This window comes from Elgaria multicarinata, chromosome 3 (assembly GCF_023053635.1).
Source record: "Elgaria multicarinata webbii isolate HBS135686 ecotype San Diego chromosome 3, rElgMul1.1.pri, whole genome shotgun sequence".
NCBI lineage: Eukaryota > Metazoa > Chordata > Lepidosauria > Squamata > Anguidae > Elgaria > Elgaria multicarinata.
In genome coordinates this window covers 19751926-19776514 of record NC_086173.1, presented here as the reverse complement: position 1 = coordinate 19776514, position 24589 = coordinate 19751926, and the positions used below count along the sequence as shown (strand labels likewise).

At 46.2% G+C, this 24589-nt stretch overlaps 2 protein-coding genes across 3 annotated transcripts; one reads left to right on the top strand and one right to left on the bottom strand.

The window, feature by feature from the left end:
- Positions 1 to 920: 920 nt before the first annotated feature.
- On the bottom strand, positions 921 to 14044 carry LOC134394255 (ER membrane protein complex subunit 3-like). Its single transcript, XM_063119527.1, has 8 exons — positions 13851 to 14044; positions 11873 to 11930; positions 8970 to 9063; positions 8561 to 8665; positions 7778 to 7859; positions 7550 to 7629; positions 3215 to 3300; positions 921 to 1421 (listed from the first exon to the last, which is right to left on the bottom strand). The coding sequence occupies exons 1-8, from the start codon at positions 14006 to 14008 to the stop codon at positions 1311 to 1313; spliced, it is 774 nt and encodes a 257-aa protein (XP_062975597.1). The 5' UTR covers positions 14009 to 14044; the 3' UTR covers positions 921 to 1310.
- Positions 13936 to 22840, top strand: UXT (ubiquitously expressed prefoldin like chaperone). 2 transcript variants are annotated; one of them, XM_063119529.1, is made up of 8 exons: positions 13936 to 14022; positions 14800 to 14906; positions 15103 to 15218; positions 15416 to 15497; positions 15679 to 15746; positions 20441 to 20548; positions 22075 to 22138; positions 22470 to 22840. In XM_063119529.1, the coding sequence occupies exons 3-8, from the start codon at positions 15133 to 15135 to the stop codon at positions 22533 to 22535; spliced, it is 474 nt and encodes a 157-aa protein (XP_062975599.1). In that variant the 5' UTR covers positions 13936 to 14022; positions 14800 to 14906; positions 15103 to 15132; the 3' UTR covers positions 22536 to 22840. The 2 variants fall into 2 exon arrangements, with proteins under 2 accessions (XP_062975599.1, XP_062975598.1); XM_063119528.1 differs by lacking the exon at positions 13936 to 14022 and having other exon boundaries at positions 14727 to 14906.
- Positions 22841 to 24589: the final 1749 nt, after the last annotated feature.

Below are 24589 nucleotides of genomic sequence, written 5' to 3'. Positions count from 1 at the left end.
CACAACACTTCAGCAAAGGAAAGGGTTCCAGGCTGTGGGCTGGCGTCACAGTAGGGTTCTGACCTTCCAAGGCAGCTCTTGGAGATGGTGGATTGGAAAATCTGTGACTCAGGCTGAGAGTTAAGATGACACATGAGAAAGTTTGGCTTTGCCAGAGACCAGATTTGCTAAAGGGGCAGGGATAAGCATACTTGCAATGTCCTTATTTTGTACGACAGTATAAGCAGGCCTACCTCTGATTCCGCTATAAGTGCACTTCCCCTGTGATCGTCACAATGCCGTACCCTTCTTTGCTGAATTGTTTGGAAGTTGGTTGTCCTTCTGCTTCAGAAGGAAGAGCCAGCCAGGGTTTGGCTGATACTTCTGTCCCTAAGTAGGGGAGGAGCATTCTCCCAAATAATTTTTTGCTTCAACTTGGCAAGAACAGTGTTAGACTATACATAGCATAGATCTTCCCATTTCTGGACATGAACCTGAGCTAAGGGGGCTTGTACCACTGGGGCAATGGTTATCTTTTGGAAAGAAAATCGTGGGGAGAGGAAGACTAGATACAACAGGCCCTATGTGGCAGGATGGGTTCCTGCGGTTGGAAAAGTCAAGAGGCCTCTGTCCCAAGAGTGCTTCCTCCATGGCCCACTTCAATGAAGAGTTACTGGAATCTCCAACTGGTTCTAATTTTTGTTGGGCAGCCAGTCTCTCATTCCCTTTCTGAATTAAAAACGGGTGCCTTTAGCTTTACAGTTCCATGATCCCTGTTTTTAGCATATAGGCCATCCCATCTTCTCCCTGCTGCCATGCCTAGTAGTGCTCCAAAGTGCCCAGGAAAAGGGTCTTCCAGATGCTAGCAGGGTCTAAATCCAGGGTCTGTCCACCAGCAGCAGCACCCATGATGAGAAGGAAGAGAACAGTAAAAAGCAGGAATCGTTGTAGCGGCCTTGCTTTAATAGCCAGATTGTTCTGTAGCTCTACAGTGCAACGGTCTGAGGCATTTACCACCTTTCTCTCACTCACTCTCCAAGTGGAACAAGAAATGTAGGGATTTTTTTTGCCATCAGCTTGCTTGTTCCAAGTATCCCCAATTGCTTGGGGGCACGGACAGCCAGTGCTCCTGCCATGCCTGACCAAGCGTTGGTCTGTTGTCTTCTCTCTGCTGCAACTTTCCCCCTCTAAAGTCAAAAAGCCATTCCACACACTTTAAACACACCATGCACGATGAGGAGGGACCTCTGCTGCCTCCCAGAGCGGGGGCAGGGCATCCTCGACCCACAGGTGCCCCGTCGGATTGCGGCCCACAGCTCTCATGGGTGGGATCAGTCAGGCCCAAACATCCCTGCCAACTCGAGGTCTTGTGACATCAGCTGTTCTTCTACATCCTGCAGAGCCCAGCGGTGAGAAACCAGCTCTAAAGCTTCCCATTCTGCCTGAGGAAAGAGAAAAGAGACCGTCGAGGATGAGCCTCTGCCATCCTGCCAGAAGCAGCCAACCTAGAAAACTAAAGTCCAAGTAGCGGCCAGCCTGGGGTGCAATAAGGGAGAGGGCCTTTTCAGTGGTGGCCCCCCCAATTATGGAATGATCTCCCCCATGAGGCTCGCCTGGCGCCAGGTCAAGATTTTTCTCTTTTCCCAGGCATTTAACAGCATTTAACAACACTAAGTTTGTTTTTTAACGGACCCCAGAACTGTTGTTTTTTAAAAATGGATACTGTTGTTTTTATACTGTTTATGTTTTTGATGGTTTTAAATTTTGTATACTTTTTAATGTTCACTGTTTTTAACTTGTAAACCGCCTAGATTGCTTCGGCTATGGGGCGGTATATAAATGTAATAAATCAAATCAAATCAAATCAACTATATGCTACCCACAGGGATAGACCGCAAGGTGAGGTAAAACAAGTCGGAATTAAAAACCCAGCATTTCAAGTTAAATAGCATTAATGTGACCAGAGGTCTTTAGACAGCAATTCATGTTCAAAGTGTCTCACAATCATCAAGTAATTTTTTTCACAACAACCCTAAAATAGCCGTGCAGGTGCCAGGTTTTTCAGGGCCTTTGGCCAAGACGCCCTCTGTGAATCTACCCTTCGCTCTGCCATGGCTCCTTGTCCGCATCGTTGCTTCCACTTGCCTTTGCTTAATAGGCAGTGAACAAGCAGGCACGCACTCCCTCTCGCCTCCTGCTCCTTCTCACTGTTGTCTAGGCCAGCGTGAGAGGCAGGAGAATAAGCGGGTTGGCGTAGCGAAGAGGAAACGCTCTAGGGGGCTCTTGTCAGTGGGCCCTTGTCAGGTCCCCCAATCATACCTACCTTTGATGCTGTCCCTGTAAGATAGGTCAGCGCTATCTCCCTGTTGCAGGTGGAGGGACAATAGCGGAGAAAGGCTTGCTTAAAGCCACCCAACGGGTTTATGGCAAAGGCAGGATTTAAATACCACTATGGTTAAGCCACCTCACAAGTCCTTAGACACAGAAGCCTCTCCCAGCTAGAGTAGAACATATGTGACCCTGTCAATAAGATGCAGTTGTGCCAATCAGAAGCCGTATATAAATCCCAGATTCCATCTGATGCATAGGGTGACCATGTGAAAAGGAGGACAGGGCTTCTGTATCTTTAACAGTTGCATAGAAAAGGAAATTTCAGCAGGTGGCATTTGTATGCATGCAGCACCTGATGAAACTCCCTCTTCATCACAACAGTTAAAGATGCAGGAGCCCTGCCTCCTTTTGTATCTTGTCAAGAGGACAGGGCTCCTGCAGCTTTAACTGTTGTGATGAATAGGGGATTTCACCAGGTGCTGCATGCATGCAAGCAAATGACACTTGACATTCCCTCTTCATCACAATTGTTAAAGATACAGGAGCCTTGGCTTCCTTTTCATATGCTCACCCTACTAATGCAGGCATGGGGAACCTCAAGAACATGGGCAAAATCCAACCACCCTGGGGTCCCCTATTCTAAAAGGTTGAAACGCCTCTCCTAAACCTTAGCTACTGGCAGGAAGACCTTCAAGCTAGAATATGCTGGCATGCCTGGTATTTTGGTCCTGCCCCTTTGCCCCTTTTATCTTAAGCCCCACCTACCGCTGGGATGTGGCCCCCGACAGCTTCTCCGAAATGGAATCCGGCCCTCAGGCTGAACATGGTTCAACACCCCTGGTCGGATCATACCACACACTCTTACTTCAGTGAAACTGCTGAGGAGATAAGCAAAGAACCTTACCTTGAAGGCCTTGTTGGGATCAGGCGGAGTAGGCACTGAGGGGCCCAGGAACTGATCCTGCAACAGGAGCTGGTGCTGCTCTGCAGCTGCAGAGAGAACATCAAACAAAAAACTACCTGTGAGAAAGAAAACTGGTCTGCACCACAAGTTCCATGCGGAAAATCCAAAAGTTGAATAGATGCAGAGGAATTTAAGGTAACTGACCACCTGCGTTGAATTGAGTAAGTGCAAACTCTCTCTATAGCAGTTTATTGTGCCACAGGTTCCCCTATAATGGTCCTTTAGGGCAAGAGTGGGATGGGGAGAGGTAAAGAGTAGCCACGAAAGGTATTAAGTGGTCGTAGAGGGCAACAAGTGACCAGTAGAACTTCTGAGATGCTGGATACAAGTTCCCCAAAGCAGCTGAAGCACCTCAGATTTATCTGCAAGTTAGGGATAAAACGCTTCACGCACCTCCCAAAGTGGGCTCTAATCCACAAAAGTGTATGCCACAATAAACCTGTTAAGTCTTTCAAGTGCTACAAGACTTGATTTTACTGCCACAGACTAACAAGGCTACCCCTCTGGAATATTTTCCTTGTTATCATAAGGGCTAGAAACTTGTTTAAAACGGAAGAAGCTGTGATTCCTAGAATGCCCTGATCTGACCCAGTTACTCATTACAGCAACCTCATACAGAATTTTGAGAAGGGGTGAAAATGTTTGCAAAATGTAGGAGCCTGGCTGGGGAATCCTGGGAGTTGTAAGACCTTTTCTTCTGTCTAAATAGGCCTAGGACTGCGCCCCAAGAGACATTTAGGCGCTAGCTTAGAAGGAGAGAGAAATGCCCATGTGTACCAGGAAGGGGAAGGATCCTGTTTCTCAGTGATGTGTTCTGATCTCTCCCCAGCCCTTTCTGCCTGGCAGTGCTTATTTGAGAGGTAATCAGAGCCCAAGACTATGAGGACACCGCCGTTGCTCTGACTTTGGTAACCTCCCTCTAAGAGGTGGCTGCTGGCTGGGATTCCTCAGTGGCCAAGAAAAGGCACATTGCACAGGCTCACAGCTTCACTTGAACCACTATCTCCTCCTGCTCCTCCTCCGTGGATTCCATTGCTGAGCTCCGGCACAGAATGTTCTGGAGCTGCATTCTGGGAAGCCCTGCCTCAAACTGGGCCCTGTTTTCAGGGAAGGTACTTGGAGGAAAGGAGTGAATAAAAAGGGGGCAAAGGGCTGGGAGGAAGATACGGAGTGGAGGAAGAGTTTGGGTCTGAAAAGAATGGGGTGTGGGGAAGGGGGCCCTGCAGAGGAATAATAAATAATAAATATGGGGAAGAAAAGAATGTCAAGAGGAAGAATCCTGGAAAAGAAGAAGGGACAGGATTTTGAGCAGGGTAGAAATGCCGAGAGGAGGAACAAAATGTGAAATGGAAAGAAGCGGAAAGAGCAAAAGCAGCAGTGGAAGAGATGAAAGTACAATGAGAGGTGGAGAGAGGAAGGCTGCATTTGGAAGAATGTGGCCCCGTTCAGAAGACACCTTAAACCACAGCTTTAACCACGGTGGTTAAGCCAGAAAACCGGGCCGTGTTCAGAAGACACTTTAAACCACGGCTTTTTAATGCATTCCATTAACCATTTTGTGGTTAAGCAGCATGGTTTAGCGTGCTGACTGAATGGGGCCCAAGTGACTAAGGCAAAAAGCCTTACGCACCGTGGTTTAAGCCATGGTTTAAGGTGTCTTCTGAACACAGCCTGGCTTTCTGGCTTAACCACCATGGTTAAAGATGTGGTTTAAGGTGTTTTCTGAACGGGGCCACAGTCTATGAATATGCACGTAAGGGAGTGTTGGCTGGCTGGCTGGCTCTTTTCTCTCTTTAAAAAAAATCTCCAATCAACCGAAGCAAGAACCCAAAATGATTGAACTTTCCCCCATTCTCACGATCTCCTGAAAAGATAACGGGGTTAGACACAGGGTATGGACAGAAATAGTGGAAATTTTAAAGGCCGCTTCCTCTCCAAAGGCACGTCAGAGGAGGCAGAAGCCCAAACCTACAAATAGCAGCACGCATGGGAGGCCGAGCACCCTGTTTCCTGCGTCACCAGATCCAATTCATTCATTCTTTTTAGGAACTGGTGAGTACAGGACATCAGCATTTTTGTACCCTGAACAATATATAGCCAAACGGAGCTTCTACCACCTAATAACCAGACTTTATCTCGGGGTGGGGGGCACAGTGGACCTGCCCTCCAACCACTAGATCCTCCTGCCCAATTTGGTTGTGCCTAGTACTTTATCTGAAACGAATACCCATCTTTGCTAATATAATGGGCTGCAGTGCTATTCTTTTCTTCTGCTCTCTGCCTTACAAGGGACCCATGAATTCTGATTAATGCTAGAGGCACATTTGAATAACTGCTGACAGGGCCCAGATTTCCTGTCCCAGCATGCCTTGCTGGGCCAGTCTCATCTAATTGCTCTGCAAGGAGCTTCCTGAATTGCCACCTCAAAGACTCGCAACCCTATGCTTAGCTGCAGGATGCTGGGAGTTGTAGGGCTTTTTTTCTGTCTAAACATGCATAGGATTGCGACCCAAGAATAAAATGTAAGCCTACGTGGCAGGGTGTTGCTGTTTTATTCTTTTACTATGTACAGCACCATGTACATTGATGGTGCTACATAAATAAATTATTATTATTATTATTATTATTATTATTATTAATAATAATAATAATAATAATAATATCTAAGACTAGACCCATTGAAATGAAAGAGATTTAGGTTAGACATGACTAACTTGTGTCACATTCATTTGTATGGATCTACTCTAAGTAGGACTTATGTTGGAATTTACCCTAAGGGCGCAATCCCATCAGCTCTGGTGTTGCTACTCCTAAACTTCTGAACTTGGAAGCTTGCAAGTATCCAAAGCAAAGTGAGAAGCGCAGCAGGGGCGATTGCTGCCTCCCTGTTCTTCCCGCTCTGCAATTTAGCTACACGGGTGTTGGAGCGCGGGTGGGGAAGGAGATCTGGGGATACAGGGTAAGCTGTCCCCTCCCACCAGCATGCCCCCTTTCCCTTCCCTCTCTCTGTCAGCTGTGAGGGGGCAGGGAACTTGGGACTCCTGGGTCCAAGACTGGAGAGCCGTCTCCGACCTGGGATCTCTGAATCCGAACTATCCGAAGCCCCTCCAGGCTCTGTTTAGGGGCCACAGGGTTTCTCCCTGAGAGCCTTTCAACACTTTGTGGCAGGGGCTTCTACCCTGCCTGCACCCACCCATAAGTCTCCCTCCCTCCCTCCCTCCCAGCATTCCCTTACCCTGACACTGCCCTTTAACACTGAGCCTGAGGGCAAATTCAGTGGGACCCAAAAGCCAGCTCAGTGCTTTGTGATTTTTAGTTGTTCCTACTAAGGGCGTTGTGTGCCTCTTCCTATTTGCGTTTTCCATCCACTTAGAAAACTAGATGTCAGCGAGAAGGCTTCTAGTGCAGCCTTCCTCCTGACATGCTATGTTTCCTGTGCACTGGATTTGGTTTTTTCTGTTTGTTGGGGGGGGGGGGGGGGGGGATAGACATGCACAATCGTCTCCGTAAGCTGAAGTGGTGCAGTTCAGCAGCAATTTTACCACATTCATTCATCACGCGTAAATCCCATTTTTCCTCCAAGATGCTCAAGGTGCCTTACATTCCCTTTCACCCTCACAACAAATCCATGACAGTTAGGCAGAGAGAGAGAGGTGGGGGGAGGGAAGGAGGGTGACTGGCTGAAGATCAGCCAGTGAGTGGGGATTTGAACCAGGTCTCCCTGGTGCAAATCTGATGCATTCTTAAACCAGACGAGAAAAAGGGAGAGATGTCCTCTAGTGCTACGAAGAGCGTGTCTCTTTAATTAAGAATCCTAAAAAGCTTTTTAAGATTCTTCATTAAAGATACACGCTCTTCATAGCACCAGATTACGTCTCTCCCTTTTTCTCATCTGAATTGATGCTCTTTCCCTCTCCCTGCAGACACACTCTTAAAACCAGCCTCCCCCCACAAGCTGGTGCCCTCCAGATGCTTCGGACTTCCATCAGCCCCAGCAAGCATACCCAGTGGTCAGCAATAGTCCAAAACATCTGGAAGGCACCAGGCTGGCTGCTCTAGCCACTAAACCAGGCTGGCTGTAAATTAGACCTTAGTGTCTCTGATCACAGAAACAATCCTATTTTCTCTGCGTTAGCAGCATTCTGAAGGATGGAAAAACTCTTGTCTGCAGCCCCATCCCGATCTCCGTGGCTTGCTTAGCTTGTTCCTTAATAGAGCAAGGTTCCCTTTCTGAACTCCTCTTTGCCCCCCCCCCATCACTTTTCCATTTCTCACCAGTCTCCTCCCCAAGGACAAGGCTGTATACTCGGCGCAGGCCAAAAACGTTGAGGAAATACCAGGAGGCTGAACTCACCCTGGGAGGAGAAGAAGAGCTGTCAGTGACTACTGCGGGAGGCCTTCCCGGCCCCTGGCCCCATGAGGCAGGACTGACGTCCCCGCCATCCCTTTCCCCGCTCCGCCCCACCAGTGACTGGCTGGATCTGAGGGGAGACAGGTGCTTACCAAGAGGGGTCCAGGGAAGGCAGATTGATTCCACGCTGCAGCATGGGCTTGAACCGCAGGGTCAGGGGGAAGGGAACCTGGGCTGGGAGGGAGAGGGGTTAGAGCTGGCCTCACACACACATCCCGAGCTCTGCTGCTGCCCTCCCCCACCCCCGCAACCCTCCTCCCACAGCCCTCCTGAACCCTGATCTACAGCTCACGTCTGTCTTGTTCAGTGAAGCCCCCCCTGCCGGATCAGCTGAAAATGCTGGACTCCAAAGCGATACCCACAGGAACAACTTGAAGGACCCACGCGGAGCTCCTGCCAACTCCTTTCAAGGTGTTTGGAGCGTGACAGTCACAGCAGCACAGTAATCATGTCAACAGCCCTGCGAGGGTTGCTAGCTTGGCCCTAGAGTTCACAGCAGAGGTGAGATTTGAACTGGGGCCTTCCCAGTGCATGGCTTAGCTGCTCCGCTACACCAGCTCCCATCAGCCTGAGTTCTTTTGTTTGTAAAATGAGAATGTAATGACTGAAGCCACAGGCGAGCTGAGCAAAGAACTTGGAACTGCACCGGATGCTAGAAGAGTTACGAGCAGACTCGGTCCCTAAAACATCTTTTCAATTATTAAAATATTTTTATGCAGTTCTTCCTCCAAAGATTTTACAGGGATTTTACCCTCCCCATGTAAATTTAAAGCAGAACCCACAAAGAGCAGGATGCACACAGCAGCAGGGAAACCAATCACACGTGGAGCTCCGACATGGCGCCCTTCGGTGGTTCCTGCTTCCCCTTCACTCACTGGCCACAAAGCCGGAGAAGGCCCAATTGATCCAGCCTCCGACGAGGATCATGGGCAGCACATTAACGATGTTGCCCTTCATCATCTCCATAACTATGATGGGGTCTGGAGGGAAGGGAGAGAAAGGGTTAAACCAGGGCTGGCTCCCTGCTTGAAATCCAAACAGGAGCACAGAAAAAAGGCACGGAATGATGTGCTGGCCAAATTGGGGTTGCTTTCCCTCTAGCATTTTCCCTGCACATGGACGGGTGTTTGAGCGTGAAGGGACGCTTCTTTCTCCCCACTTCCTGTTGGTGGTAGGATTCCTCGGCACGGCCATCTTTGCTACCAAGGGCTGGACAGGAAAAGAGAGTCCCCTTCCCCCCCGGCATAGCTGCTGTTCATAACCCGAGCCTGTCACCCTCGTTACCTGTCAGTGGGTTCCGGGGCTGCACCTTACGTTTGGTTTTGCGGAAGAAGCCGCTTTCGGGATCATTGAAGTGATGCTTACGCATGAGGAAGCCCTGGAAAAATAAAGAAGGCCGCAAAAACCGGGATGAAATTAAGGTACTTTCAAAAAAGAGGAATAAAGACACTGGGTGTTGATAAACCATCGCGGTCTCCCTGCCTCACTTGATCTTTATTTTATTCAGGTATCTTAATTAAAATAAATAAATAATAACCAGGAAGCTAGCCTGTTGCAAAATGAAGTGCCATGGCCTCCAGTGCTATGGGCCCCAGAATTATTCTTAGGAAATAAAAAAATGTGTGCCCGCCACCCAGAAAAAAGAAAAGAAAAAAGTTAAGCCGGGAGTACTAGAGAGTCCTGGGAGGCTAGAGGGGTATTTGGGTAAGGGAGGCTTGGAGTGGAGACACCTGGGGAGCTGCAGTCTGCAATTGGGAGGCCAGACAGGTGTTTTGCCTGTGCCGTATTTGTGGCTGCTTGCATATTTTTGCTTGGCTTTATATGGTGTGTTGTTGTGTGCATGTGTGGTGTCTCCTACTGGAGATGTCTCCTACAGCCCAATCCCATGCATATTTATTATATCAGTGGAGCTTATTTCCAGATAAGCATGTTCATGAGTGTAGGCTTATGGGTATTTCATGACCAGGGCTGCCATTTCTGGTTTTGGATAGGATGGGTAGAAAGAGAAGTTCAGAGGCCTGTCTTTCAATCTATTCACATTTACGTTGCAAATATATACTTTGAAAGCAGCAACACAACACTGTACTTTAAGAGCATTTGTTTAAATTACATTTTTGTTCCCTCAAGCAAAGATACAGGCATTCCGGAGGAAGAATCACATTTAACCTGAAACATAGGGGGGCAAGAAAGGTGCCCCTTCTCTAAAATACTTTTTTGAACTCTGTGCTAGCAGGGAGAAAATAAATGTCACTTCTCTTTCAAATCCTAGCATTAGCTGTTCTCCAGGCAAATGGACAAGCAGTCAACGTAATCACATAAAAACAACAACCCTTTGACTTACTTGAATGAAATGGCTCTGATGTTAACCCATATGCTAAAACACATCAGAAAATCTAGAACAAGAGAATGCCTAACACCCATTACTTTAAACATCTCTACATTACTCCGACTGTTAAAAGTGTGAAACGCTTTCTCTCCTGAAATAGATTCAAGGTTTCCACTGAGTGCAGTTAATAATCATATGCCATTTGATCACCGGCTTTTGCGTGGAAAACACCGCAGAAGTTTCATATTGCTCAATGCTAACCACGGGAAGTCTTCGTTCAGGTTTTAACAAAGAACTCAGAATGTTAGTACGCTCAGCTTTGGAGACTACAGCTACACTGGGAAGGACCTAGCATAAAGATTAGGGGATTGCGCTAGAGAAGACATTCACTTCTGGGTTCTCCTTCCCCTTCTAGACCAAGGATGGCCATCTCACAACCTGTGAGCAGAATGCAATTCAGTGTTTCATACGCAACAGGTTTGTAATTTCTGTAATGTAAATTACATACAGTGTTCAGCTCCTGGACCACCACTGCTTGAAAAATAGAGAGGTTGGCTATCCCTGTTCTGGACCTTCATTTTATCCTAGTAAAGATGATAAAACCTGTAGGCTGACCCTATGAAAAGGAGGACAGGTCTCCTGTATCTTTAACAATTGCGTAGAAAAGGGAATTTCAGCAGGTTTCATTGTTATGCATACAGCACCTGGTGAAATTTCTCTTCAGTACAACAGTTAAATATACAGGAGCCCTGCCCTCTTTTGTATCTGGTCACTCTACTATAGCTCCTGCAGCTTTAATTGTTGTGATGAAGAGGTAGCTTCACCAGGTGCTGCATGCATACTGCTGAAATTCCCTTTTCAATACAACTGTTAAAGATACAGAAGCCCTGTCCTCCTTTTCATATAGTCAGCCTAGGACAAGTCAATCAAATGCAAATGCCATAAAATACATATAATTAAAACATTTAAAACTAATACATTATTAAAAGCAGCACATTATTAAAAGGCATCTAAAAATTCAACTGGATCTCTTTGGCACTTGTATAGAACCTATGTGGGGAGGGGGAGATCAAACTTGGGTCACTGTTCTACACCAAATATAAACCAAAGGGGGATCCATCTGTGCCTGGTTCATATCAGTACATTCGGTGAAAAGATTTTCACTGGGTAATGGTGGTGCACGCGCTGGTAACTTCTAGGCTCGATTGTCGTAACGTGCCATACTTGGGGCTGCCTGTATATCTAGTTTGGAAACTCCAACCTGTGCAAAATATGGCAGCTAGGTTGGTCTCCAGGACATCCCGTGGAGACCATATTACACAGGTTTTAAAAACTTTACACTGGTTGCCAATGTGTTTCCGGGCAAAATACAAAGTGTTGGCTATTACCTTTAAGGCCTTACATGGTCTAGGTCCAAAGTACCTCAGGGAATGCCTCCTCCCCTATTTTCCAGCCCACCACTTATGGTCTTCTAAGGGTTATCTGCTGCAGTTGCCTTATGTGAGATTGGCAGTCCACGCCTGAGGACCTTTTCCTTTGCCACCCCTCAGCTGTGGAATGACCTGCTGACCTCTTTGGATGTTTTTAAGCAGGAATTAAAGACTGTTATTCCAACAGGCCTTCCCTTTTTAAAATGCTTATTTCTCTTTGCTGATAGTTATATGCTGCTTCTAGGCTTTATTATTTTTATTGTTGTTAAACAGTTTTTAACTCTGTATGCTACCTAGGGAACTTTGTATATGGGCGGGTTATAAATTGAGTAAATAAATAAATAATAATAAATAAATATCACAAGATCTCTACCAAGGTGTGAAGAGTGGGCAGGTCTTCAGGAAGGGCTTGCCTTCATGTTCTCACTTACCTGATGAGTAAGGAACCGTCCATTTTCTCTCAGGAGGCGGCTACGACCCAGAATCTGCCTGACAGACAAAGAGCACGTGAGTCACTTGCAATTCCAACATCATTTGGACAACACAAGTTGTGGAATCAGATCCTCAAGCCAAAGCAACTGCCAAAAGGCTGAACCACTCAATCCCCTTACAATCAAGGCACACAATTCACATTCCTACACAGAAACCCGGGGGTGATATATTTAGGGGTGCCAACGAAGCAGCCTGTACAGTTCTAGAATTGCATCTTTAGGATCCCTTGCAATAATGTCACAGGGGGGAAAGGAGGATCCAATTCTGTGTGATCCATGAGGTGTACCATACCCCAGGTTCCCCCAAGATGTCACAGTGGATCCTCAGGCGTGGCTCTCTGTTTGATGCAGCCGAACAGGCAGAGAAAATGTCTTGGGATGGCCCTGGGGACAGGCAATCAAAACTGGGGGAGATGATCCCTTTGAATGCACTAACTTGGGTGGGCATATATACACACACAACTCAGGGCAACAGAATGCTTGTAGATGAGGGTCGTTTCTCTTGCCTCAGGAATTCTCTGTGATCAGCAGGATTACTGTATTCAGAAAGTATCTTCCCCAGGGTTTAGATACACTTCGTGGGGACCTGTCATTGTGAAGGTAACATCCTTGACCTACACCTCTGGTTTCATTATCACAAACCACTTTGAGAACCATGATATTGCAAACAAACAAGGGCCTGGTTTGGGCCTTTGAAGCTTTCAATGGTCTAGCCCAGGGTATCTGAAGGAGTCCCTGCTTTTATATAAAACTGATAGCTCATCAGCCTTTGCCTACCTTGTGCCATCCAGAGATGCTGGGCTTTAACTTCCAGACTGGGTGGGGGGTGATGGGATTTATAGTCCAAAACATCTGAAGGGCACCAAGTTGGCAAAGGTTGCCTTACATCAGCATCTAAGGCCCTGCTATATGATTTGGCTGTCTCTGAGGTCAAAGACTATGAAGGGGAAAGCCTCTGCGGCGGCCATCCCTAGACTGTAGAACTCCTTCCACAGTGAGGTCTACTTGGCACCTCCCTTTCTCTTCTTTAGCAATCAGGTTAAAACATTCCTGTCCACGACTGTTGGATCCTTTGATGAGGGAGATGTGGTTTTAATATTTTATATTACTGGTTTTTTTAAAATATTACTACCACTCGTGGTGTGTGTTTTGATTTTGTTGATTTTATATTTGATTGCATTTTGTTGACTATTTGTTTGTATTTTTATGGATTGTTAGCCACCTTAGACACACTTAAAAAAAAAAAAAAGCAGAAGGGCAAGCTACAGATATTTTTAACCAACTGAGAAATAACAGTGCAAACATCAAACACAACAAGCTTGGAAGACCACCTTCCCCAGGTTTTAAGATCCTTGGGAAAGGCCTTTCTCTCTGTTCCACTACAATTAGAATCACATTTGGCAGGAGTGCAAGAGAAGGCCTTCTCGGTGGCTGGTCCCCAGGCTGCAGTACTCCTTGCCGATGGAGGCCAGGCTAACTCCATCTCTGACGTTCTTCTGCCTGCAGGCAAAGACATTTTTATTCAACCTGGCTTTTAAGCTGGCTAGTTTACTGAAGTTTTAACTGGTGAGTGCGGCTTATTTTTTTAAATTGTATTGATGCATTTTTAATTGATCTACTTCTACATTCTAATCATGATTTTGTATTTGATTTTACATAAGACTGACAAGCAGAACTACTGAAATAAATGGGACTTCAACTAGTCATTGAGTCCAATTGGTCGTACTCGAAGCATGACTAAATCTGGATCCAAGCAAACTCGGTCAGGTGTAACTCAGAGCTCTGTGAGACGAAAAAACTTGCTGGTGTCCGCAAGTCACCACCGGATTCATTTTGCACCCCACCCAAGGATGAGCAGCCCCCTCCCACTTCAACTGCTTAGAATGTGGGCGGGGCCTCCCGCAGCCCCGCCGCTCACGTGTCCTGCCGTTGCTCGGGCCAGCCCTGCTCGCGCTCACTGCGCAACAGCCCCGCCACGCGCAGCCGCAGAATCCCGACGGCAAGCGCGATCCAGGCCACGGGCAGTAAAACCCAGGAGCGAATCGAACCGTCCAGCCGCAGCTCCGGCGCCGCCATGGGAGGAGGAGAGGGTGGGTAAAAAGTTCCCTGCGGCGTGACCGACGCCTGGTTTATGAAAAGGGAACTTATGGGGGTCTACCATAGAAGGAAAGGGACCGGAAGTGACCTTTGGTGAATGGTGGGTCACTTCCGGTACCGAGTTTTCGGTTTCTAAGCAACAAAAAAAATCTCCGTTGTGCACGCGCGCGCAAAAGTATATCAGGGCCTGCAAAAAAAAAAAGGGAAACATATTCTTCAGTTTCCTCTCTGAACTGACAATTATACACCTCAGAAATGTAACCCGCAAGTTGGCTTACCGAACCGATACAGCGGTTTTCCTTTTCTAAAAAAAAAAAAAAGCTGCGAAAAGAAAAGCGGTTCGATGGTGCATCTGTCGGAGGCCGAAGTGAAGCGGCCGCCCCGCTTCGGGCTTAAGCACCATAGAGATGGGAGGGGGTAGAGCGCCTCACCTCAGCCGCATATGGCGTCTTTCACTTGAGGCGGAAGGGTGGGAAACTACACCAGCGGGGGAATGAGGGAAGGTGCAGGAAGGAAAACTCGTTGCTCTCGGTCTATTCCTTTCTAGCACTGTTGGGTTTTTCCCTCTTGCCTTTGTTGGCTTTCCAAAGAATGGCCGGAAGTGAGGGTTGCAAAGGACTCTGAGACTCCAGGGTGTCTCCGTAGGGTCGCGTTTAAGGCCATTGACTCCGGAAGTACTCGTTTGAGGGCTGGGAGGGTGGGGGAGGATGCTACCGCTTCGACGGTCCTGCCGCAGAGCTGCGACTGTGTTTGTGGTTCCTTGTAAATAGGAGCGCTTGCCCGTGGCTTGACCTTCCTGCAAGTTGTATGAGAACCCGGAGATTCCTCCTTTCTTGGGCTGTTCATCATTTGTTTCCATGAGCTGAAGAGCAGCACGGTAACGGTTGAGTTGATAAAAATCGTGATAAGGGACTGTTGAGGATGGGTGAGGGCTGGGATATATTTGCATAGATTTTAATCTAAATTGAAACGGTATAATTGGCGAATGAACTTCGTTTGGTGAGGAGGGCTGCCATGTCAAAAACTGCTTAGAATGAATTTCTCCTGCTAAACTCTCCACATTCTTTCCTCAGGCCCTGGTCTAACACCACTGTGGAAATCTTATGGTAATGCTAGGCGAGCGGCAAGTGCAAGAGAAGGTGCTTCAGTATGAGGCTTTTATCAATGATGTTCTGCAAAGGGATCTCCAGTGAGTGACTTTAAAAAGCGTTCCTTTTCCAGGCCTACCTTTTGACTATCCCACCTCATGCAAACTCCTAGTTTGTGATGCTCCTAGGTCTGTCTTGGCCCAATTTATTTATTTATTTATTTATTACATTTTTATACTGCCCAATAGCCGAAATTGGTGCTTGGTGCTTCCAGACGGCTATTGCTGTTTCTTTTCAGGAAGGTGTTGGAGCAACGGGATGAGGTCTATGAAAAGATTGCTCAGTACTTGCAGCTCAAGAACATTATTAAGCGATTACAGGTAACTCAAAATCTCTCTTAGCTGTTCACAGCACTTCACAGTAAAAGATTCTGGCCTGCTTTGAGGCAATGTGATGCAGCGGTTTAGTCATAGCGGACAGCAGGAGAAAGTGGTTGTTGTAAGAACTGCTTTGTCGCAGAGAACAGAGATGGATCTGTAAACTGCTGCCCTTTTCTCACAGGAGACAGGAGGCCAGGAGCTGACAACTCAAGTAGATCTGGGCTGCCATTTCTATGTCAATGCAGAAGTGTGAGTAGTGCAAGGACAGTGTTTCTGTGTATACCCATTTCCCTGCCCAATGCTCCCCTTTCTGTCATATCAGTTTTGAGCATGCAAGAGAGAACTGCCTCTGGAATAAAAAGTAACTTTTATAGCTTCCTCAAATCTAAAGAAGGTTGGATACTGCACATGTTAAAATCATAAAAATTGGAAGGGGGTAGAAGGCCTCTTAATCCAGGGCTGGGCAGAAAGTAGATCTCCAGGTGTTTTCAACTCCCAGTATTCCTGACCATTGGCCATGCTGGCAGGGACTTCTAGGAGTTGAAATCGAAACATCTGGAGATCTACCTTCTATATTCAGCCCTGATCTGGTCCAAAAAACTAAATAATAAAACCCTATTGAATGAAGGAAGTGGCTGTCTACATGTCATCACCCCGCCTAGAAGATCATGTGGCACAGTTGGTTATATTATATTCAAGCAAAGAATTTCAGATGATCCACTGGATCATTTAGCTTTCCTTTTGACTGGGAGAATGGCAGACATTCAGGCAGCTGATAAAAGCATAGAGTTTGCTTGAGAAGAAAAGCCCACAGCTCTGTGTGAATTCTGAAGGAGTATTATGAAAGCAAGTCCCGTGATTGAAATCTCACCTTTGCATAAAGGAACTAGGTGATTTGGGGCAAGCCACCATCTCTCTGCCTTAGCTCCTTCCCCCACATCTGCAGTATGACGATAATCATCCTGATATAAATACAGGGTTGTTGTAAGAGTTACTGAGAAAATATGTGAAATACTTCGAACGCTACTATATAAATGTTTCTTACTATTATTGACAAGAACACTTTGAATGTGAAAGTGAGTAATTGCTTGGGCTGCAGCTAACAGGGAGAATTTAAAGAGTTTGTTTAGTCTGGCATTGGAGAACAACATAAGAAGAGCCATAGTGGATCAAACCAAAAGCTTGTCCTGTCCAGCCTCCTGTTTCCAAGAGTGACCAACCAGATGCTCATGGCACAAGCAGGATGCTGCCTGTGATCCTGGAGGTAAAATGTAGCCACCACAGCTAGTAGCCACTGACAGCCTCACCCCTCATGAATTTGTCTCCACTCTTTCTAAAGCCTCTAAGTTAGTGGCCATCATCACTTCTTGTGATAGTGCATTCCATATTTTTAATTACTACGAAGAGGTGTTTCCTTTCGTCTTTTGAATCTCCCACCGCTTAGCTTCGTTGGATGACCCCGTTTCTAGTAGAATTAGAGAGAAAGAAAAACCCTGTATCCGCTTTCTCCACACCAAGCATCATTTTATGCACCTCATGTCCTGGTTTACTCACCTTGTCTAAAAAACTAAAAAGCCCCTTAGAAAGAAAGATCAGATAAATGTTAGCTGGAGGAATCAAGAAGTTAAAATTTCAAGAGGGGTAGCCATGTTAGTCCATTGCAGCAAAACCAACAGAGTCTTGTGGTACCTTAAAGACTCAGCATAAAGGAGAAATGGCAGGTTCAGCTTGCAGATGGCCAAGTATCTGCCCGCTCACCGGGTGTGAGCGCTTTGCCTTCATGAAACAGCAGTAAAAACTATTCTGTACTTACAGAACATCTTTGACATACCAGAGGCCATTCAGGAACCCTAAAGAGTAAGTGTACAGACCAGACCGCGAAACTGATTGTCATCTACCCCCCCCCCCCCAACTCTCCCTTTTGATGAAGAGTGTGAGCATTTTGCTTCTCAATTTGGGGAGACTTGCTATGATCTGTTTTGAAAACACTTTCCCCCAAACCCCAGCTTTATGAAGCTTATAAGGAGGGCTTTTGGAGCTCTAGGAGATGTGGGCAGGAATGTGCTAGCTTGCGAGTATCCTATTCAAAGCCTTTCTGGGTAAAAATAAAATAAAAATGAATATGTAATGAAAGGTAATTTACAAACAAGAGCCAAATTTAGGTTGTTTATCCTCTAGCGTTTGCCCCATGCAAGGATGGGTGTTCGAGTGTGAAGTGACACCTCTTTCTCTCCACTTCCTGCTAGCAGAGGGCCAAGAATAGTGTGAACACACATTGGGCAGCGGCAAAAATGTACTGTTTACCAGAGAAGTGCTGATGGTGATGGGCACCTACTTCAAGTTTATTATTTATCTATAATCTCATTTAAAACCAATGCGGTTTACTAAAGAATAAAAACAAGAAACAAAACACACATACACAATAGCGTCATCAGGCTGGTACAAAGATCGCTCATGCCTGGGGAAAAGCCAAAGCAGATGAATCCTCAATAAACGCCTAAAACATGCCAGTGTTGCGGCCCGATGTACCTCAGAGGGGAGATGGTTCGACTGCAGAGAAAGGCCATCTCCATATCACTGCCAAACAAATTTGTAGGCTGTGATATGGGCAATAGGACCTCTCTTCAAGTTCAAAGTGGCCTGGGAGGTTGGTATAGGGGGAGGTGTTCCTTGAGGTAACCTGGCCCTGAGTTGTATAAGGCATTGTATACTAATACCAACACCTGAAACTTAGCTCTGTAGCAGACTGGCAGCCAGCGTAGATCCATTAGCACAGGCATAATACTGTATGTGCATGGCAAGGCACTCCTGTTAGTATCCAAGCTGCTGCGTTCATTCAGTAGCTGCAGCTTCTGAATCAGGCTTTGGGCAGCCCGACATAGAGTGCATCACAGTAATTTGGTCTTGAGGTCACCGATGTATGTATCACACTGTTCAGGCACAGGTGTAGTTGGTTAACCAGCCTAAGCTCCTAACCTCTTGGACATCTAATGACAGTGATGGATCCAGGAGCACCCCTAAACTGTGAACCTGTTCCATCAGGGAAAGCACAACCCATGCAGAGTTTATTGGCCTTTGTCCAGCCCATCACTATGTTCAAGCATTGATCTAGGTTGTGAATGGCCTCTCTTGATTCAGATGTAATGGAGAAATAGAGTTGGGTGTCATCAGTCTATTGATCACACCTCACCCCCAATCCCTTAATGACTGCACCAAGTAGCTCCATATAGATATTAAATAGAATTGGAGCCAAGGTGATACCTTAAGGCTTCCCTACAGCACGTTTTGCAGGGGGTGACCTACGGTCTCCCAGCAAAATTCTCTGGAGCCTGCCTTGTAGATAGGAGCGGAACTACTGCAGAACGGTGCCCGATTCTGAGCACAACCTTGGAGTTGTTTGTTGTACATGGAAGAACTGTGTGTGTGTGTTTGTATGTATACAAGAAAACAGCTAACTAATAAGAATGTGCTTAGCATTTATGTACTGCTTTTCAAGTGTTCAAAGCATTTCCTGTACATTATCTTAGTAACCCAACCTACAGTCAACCTATAAAGTAAGTCTAGTAGTATTCAAGTATTGCAGAGGCGGGGATATGGCTGAGAGATTGTGCCTACAGTCAGCTCATGAGTTCAGGGCTGAAGTGAGATTTTTTTTTAAAACCAGGGACTTCCCAGTTCACACTTTTGTACATTTCAATACAGCAGCTCTTATTAGCTCCTCTAACCACTTTCAGAAACGTTTAGTAGTGAACTGAACATTTTTAGTAGCCTACTTCTAAAGAGATTCTGTTCCATGCCCTAAAATGTACTTCTGAATGTTAATTTCCTGACTATTGTTTAACTGCTGTTGGCTGCAGCATCATTCTGATCTCCAAATCTATCTTTTCCAAAGTGTACCAAGGTGTTTTCAAGTTCTTGCCCTTCATATGCCCAGCCATCTATGCCAGTTCTGTTTGTTCTTTACTAACCACTTGTTCGTCAAGTTGGGGACTCTTTCTCCTTCCCAGCCTGCTCATAATGGTAATGAGTTGGGAGGAGAACAGCAGGGTTGGGTTCTTCCCCTATTTGTCTGTGGCTCAGTGGTAGTAGCTGCAGGGCTAAGTACCCAAGGGTTGTGTCTCCTTACGACACTGCTAGGGAACCTCTTCCATTCCAAACGCCAAATTCAATTTTGGAGAAGTTCTTAGGGCCCATTCCAGTGGTGGTTCTGATGGTAGACGTGTGTATATGTATTGCACATGCTTAATCCTTTTGGTACCTGCAGTTTCCCCGCTCCAAATGGCATCCCAGTCCCTCATGGTTTTCCCCCTGGTGGGGAAACAATGAAGCACCCTCTGCTTTTCTGCTCTCAGTTGCTTCCTGTCCCTCCACATGCCCAGGTGGTTTTTGAGATAGAAAAGGTGCCATTAGGTTACCATTAGATGCATTTCCTTTTAGTAATTATTTTGGCCCTGTTTCTATCGTAGTTCTCCCAGTTTTTCTTCAATCTGCCCATGGAAAGAGATTTCCAGTTTCCCTAAAAATCTCATTCTGCTTCTGAGCTACACTTGACGGTAAAGAAACTCCTAATGTAGGCATTCCAAATGAAACTCCATTAGAAATCCTTCCAAATGTAGGCAAGTATGTCTTCATTCTTCCTATGTAGATCGACTTCCCTATAGTTTAAAACCATTGCTGCATGTCCTGTCATCAACAGATAGGGTGCGTAGGGTAGGCTTGAATGGTGTCCTAGCACTCGTGCAATTGACATTGTGCTAGTGTAAATCAACATTTGTTCGATGGTGATTGCACTTTCACTTTGTGCCGGTGTTAATTTCTGCTAGTGCAACATCAATTTGAGTGAATGCTGGGACTGTGGATCCTTCACAAAGTTGCTGCCTCCCTTCTCTTGGGCTGTCTTAAATGCATGCTGACTTTAACTTCTTTTCCTCACCCTGCTGCAGGCCTGACGCTTCCACCATATTTGTAGCATTGGGTTATGGGTTCTTTGTGGAGTTGACGCTTCCTGAAGCTCTAGCCTTCATTGAGAAGAAGAACAAGCTTCTTACAGAGTGAGTAGGCGGAATTCAACCTCCCCAGTCCCCCAAACTACTCAAGGAGGGTTTACCTCTATTGCCTCCCATTTAGCAGTCCTCATGGACGACATTTGCTCCTATAACCAGTAATCTACAGACCATGCTGCTAGAATGTATATGGCAGAGCAATGAGATTACAATAATGTAAATTGGCTGCTGGCCAAATAAACTCTCATCTCTACCCTTTTAGAACTACTGGATTAAATTGGTTTAATATTCATTCTCTCCAGAGGGAATTCTTGGACTTGTAGTCCTGTAAATGAGGCTAGGGATCTATGACATAACCTTCAGCTCTTGCCAAACTGCAGTGTTCAGGATTCTTTGGGAAGCCGTGTCAGTTAAACTAGCATGAAACCGATGTAAGTTAGTGTGTAGGTAGACCCTTCATGGTAGCTCACACTCTCTTGGCATCGCCTCAATACAACACATGGGCATCAGTAATATTTACAAGGGTGAGGAACCTGAAAGGGCCAAGATGCAGAAGTAGATGGGCCATGCAGCCAGATGAGGTCTGTGAGGTGGAAAGAAGCCCACTGTCCCCTTCCTTTGTGCACCTTAATCCAGTATTTAGAAGTCCCACAGTATTATTATTGTTATTGTTATTATTATTTGTATTCCGTCTTTTGCCCAATGCTGGGCCTCAGGGCAGCCTTACAAAATTTAAAACATACATTTGGGGGGGGGGGGAACAAAACCATAACCGTTTAAAATACACAACAAAATTATAAGACATTAACATAGATGGAGGGCCAGATTATTCTCCAAAGGCCTGCTGGAACAAAAAAGTTTTAGCCTGCTTCCGAAAGCCCATCAAGGAGGGAGCCAGCCTAGCTTCCCCGGGAAGAGAGTTCCAGAGCACCGGAGCAGCCACTGAGAAGGCCCTCTCCCATGTTCCCACCAAGTGTGCCTGTGAAGAAGGTGGGACTGAAAGAAGGCCTTCTCCAGAAGATCTTAAAGCACGGGCAGGCTCATAAGGGAGAATACGTTCTTTCAAATGTATTCTGTGGGGTTTGCTCTCTCGTAAGTGTGCATAGGGTTGCAGCCTAATTGAAGCGCTGGAAAATGTATCTGCATGCACTGCAAAAAGAGCAAACCACTCAATGTGCCTTGTGGCCCTCATCTGTGATTGGATTTACAATCCCATTTTGTCTTTTCTTCCTGACCTTCTATGGCATGGATGCAGAATCTCTTTCAGCCCAAAGGGTGAATTCCATTTTGGGGAAGTTCTAGTGGTGGATGGGGACAAAGTCAAAAGTGGCAGGGCTAAACCTCCAAAATGCCAGCATGTTTTAGCTTAAACCCCTTACTTGCAGTTAATAAGAAGAAGCATTCCAACCTTTTAGTATGGGGAAAGACTGCACAATAGCTAGGAAACCACCAAACCATCTGAGGTGGGGGGGAAGGAAGTGTGGCCATCAAGAGACTCCCAGGGAGTTGAATTTGGCCCCTGGGCTGATGTTCTTCAGCCCTGTTCTGTAGATTTCTTCCATCTCTTTTAACAGGCTCAGCGAAACCCTCACCAAAGATTCTGCTAGGATCAAAGCCAATATCCGGATGGTTTTAGAGGTAACGGGATTGGGTAAACAGTGTGTTTGCTTTTTGTCCTGGGGTTGTGTAGAGATGGGGAAATGTAACACCTTAAGGGGCATTGATCGCTCCAGACAGCCAGAGTGAGAAACTATGTTGGACAGGAACCATGTTTAAGTGAAGGAGAGCGGCTGTGCAGAGTTGGGATGAGATTTAGCAGGGCTTTTCACTGGGGTGCTGCTCTATGGTATAGGGAGGATGTTTGCTCCTGGCTTAGTGTGGAAAAGTGGTTGTGCCAGAAAGGGAATTCTAGAACAGTAGAAAAAACTAGATTCAGACTGTATTTCTCCCACCCCACTCCTGCCCACAGGGCTTGCGTGAACTCCAAGGTCTTCAAGATCTGCCTGAGGAGACCACAAGAGACATCATCCTTTAGGCACCTGCCCTCCCCTACCTAGAAGGGGATGCTTTCAGTTTCCGATATCCTGGAGTTTATTTCTTGGGCATTTGGTGGCAGCAGGAACTGCACTTGTTGCTGGACTGACAGTTCTGAATGGGATGGGGTGAACATGAGATGTTGAAAGGTTGTGGGGTGGGAAGGAGAGCAATTTATCTTGGGGTGGGATGGACTGATTGAATTCTCCGCCCCATATATTCGCCCCGTCTTTGTTTCCCCAGGCACTGTTTCTTAGTGCAACTTTGTCTCAATTGTAAAAATAATAAAGATGGTGCATCCCAGTCTGACCGTTGTCTTATTGTCCCACATCTCCATTCACCTTCCCTTTTGAGTAACAATCCCTGTCACTTGCATCTTGGATAAAACAAGAGTATTGGGCTCTCTTTTTGCCATGCTGAGTATTAGACTGGCTCAGGTAGCAGAAGGGCTACTAAATTGATTAATTAAAACAGTTGTATCCCACCTTGTATCTCTAGAATCTCAGGGCAGCATAAATATAAAATCAGAGCAATGTAAAACAATAAACAGAGCTAAAAATGTATTAAATCATTACCAAACTAAAACCAGTAGTAAAGATATGACTCAGTTCACACAACACTTTTCTCTGCTCTGTGGGAATACTCCACTCCACAGTGGAGTTTGTAGGGGGTACTCACCACCCAACATGTTCCAACTCCACTATTGTGTGGGTGTGGCCTCCTGTGGAGTGGAGTAAAAGTCAACACAGTGTTTGATTGACAGTTCCTCTGCCCTCTCTCCTCCCCCAATCCTCCCAATGGTATCCCATCAGCCATTGCTGGGGAAAAAACACCAATCCTAACAGCTCTCCTAGAGCAGAACTCCCTCCCTTCACTGCACTTGCTAGAGAACTTTATGGCCACTGGGAAACTCCACGGAGCCCTCCAGACAACTTGGAACACAGTGGTTGTGCAGGTATTCTCCTCTGCACTGCATGGAGATTCAGGGTGGAGTGTTTTTCAGAATAAACTTCCACCGTGGGCTGGAGTTTTCCCTCCAGACAACACTTTTCTCAATGGTGGTTAACAACTCCAGTGGAGTTCTAAAACCACCGTTGAGAAAAGTGTGAACTGAGCCTATAGAGTTATCCTTGCCCCTTCCGTTACTGCTTGTTTGATACCCTCTCTCCATCCTGCAGGATTTGAAAGCTGGCATAGCATACTGGTGATAAGCACAAGTGAAGGATAAATTTCAGATTGGCTGTATACTGACTGGATATCCTTAGGCAAGCTGTTCTATCAATGTTGGTCCTCATCCCCCCAATCTGTGATATGGGGATAATACTTTACTGGGTGGTTGAAAGAGTTACTGAGATACTGTATATGTAGGCCAAGTCTTTTGTACTCACATGGAACACTTTTAAGCATTACTAGAATTGAAAACTCTCAGGGTTATCTTTGGGGGTGGGGGTATTTTTTCTGACTGGTATTTCAAGGCTATTGGTTTTATTGTATTTGCTCTGACCGCTTCAACTATAGGCGACTCATAAGTTGACTTATGAGTCAACTTATGAGTCAACTTACGAGTCGTGTAGTAAATGGTATAAAAGATTAGGGGGGGATAAACCAACATACATAGGATTGGGATCTGGCTACTAAAGAGCAAACCTGGCTCCCAACATGGGGATCCCCCCTGAACATACACACACAATTATGCCCCTCAGTTACATTCTACCAAGTTGAGATACAGGCTCTTTGTGCCTCTTTCCTGCAGTGTCAACATTCCTTCCCTCTGCTCCCGGGCACAAGCCAAAACTGAGGGGAAATTAGGGGAAACCGAGGGTGTGAGCAGCTGAGGTGCCTAAACTAAAGCCTCTGTTGGGATGGTGAAGAGCTGCCTCACCTGTATCTTGGGAATGACTCGGTGAGTGGACCCAGTGCTGCTGGCCTTCTAGCCCCATGCTCAGTTGAAGCATCCCAATCGGGTGGAAATTGTTGGGCAGGTGTGAGTTGGGCCCAGAGGGTGAGTGAAGCAAATGGACAGTGGCAAGGAGGGAGGAACACTCAATATAATAT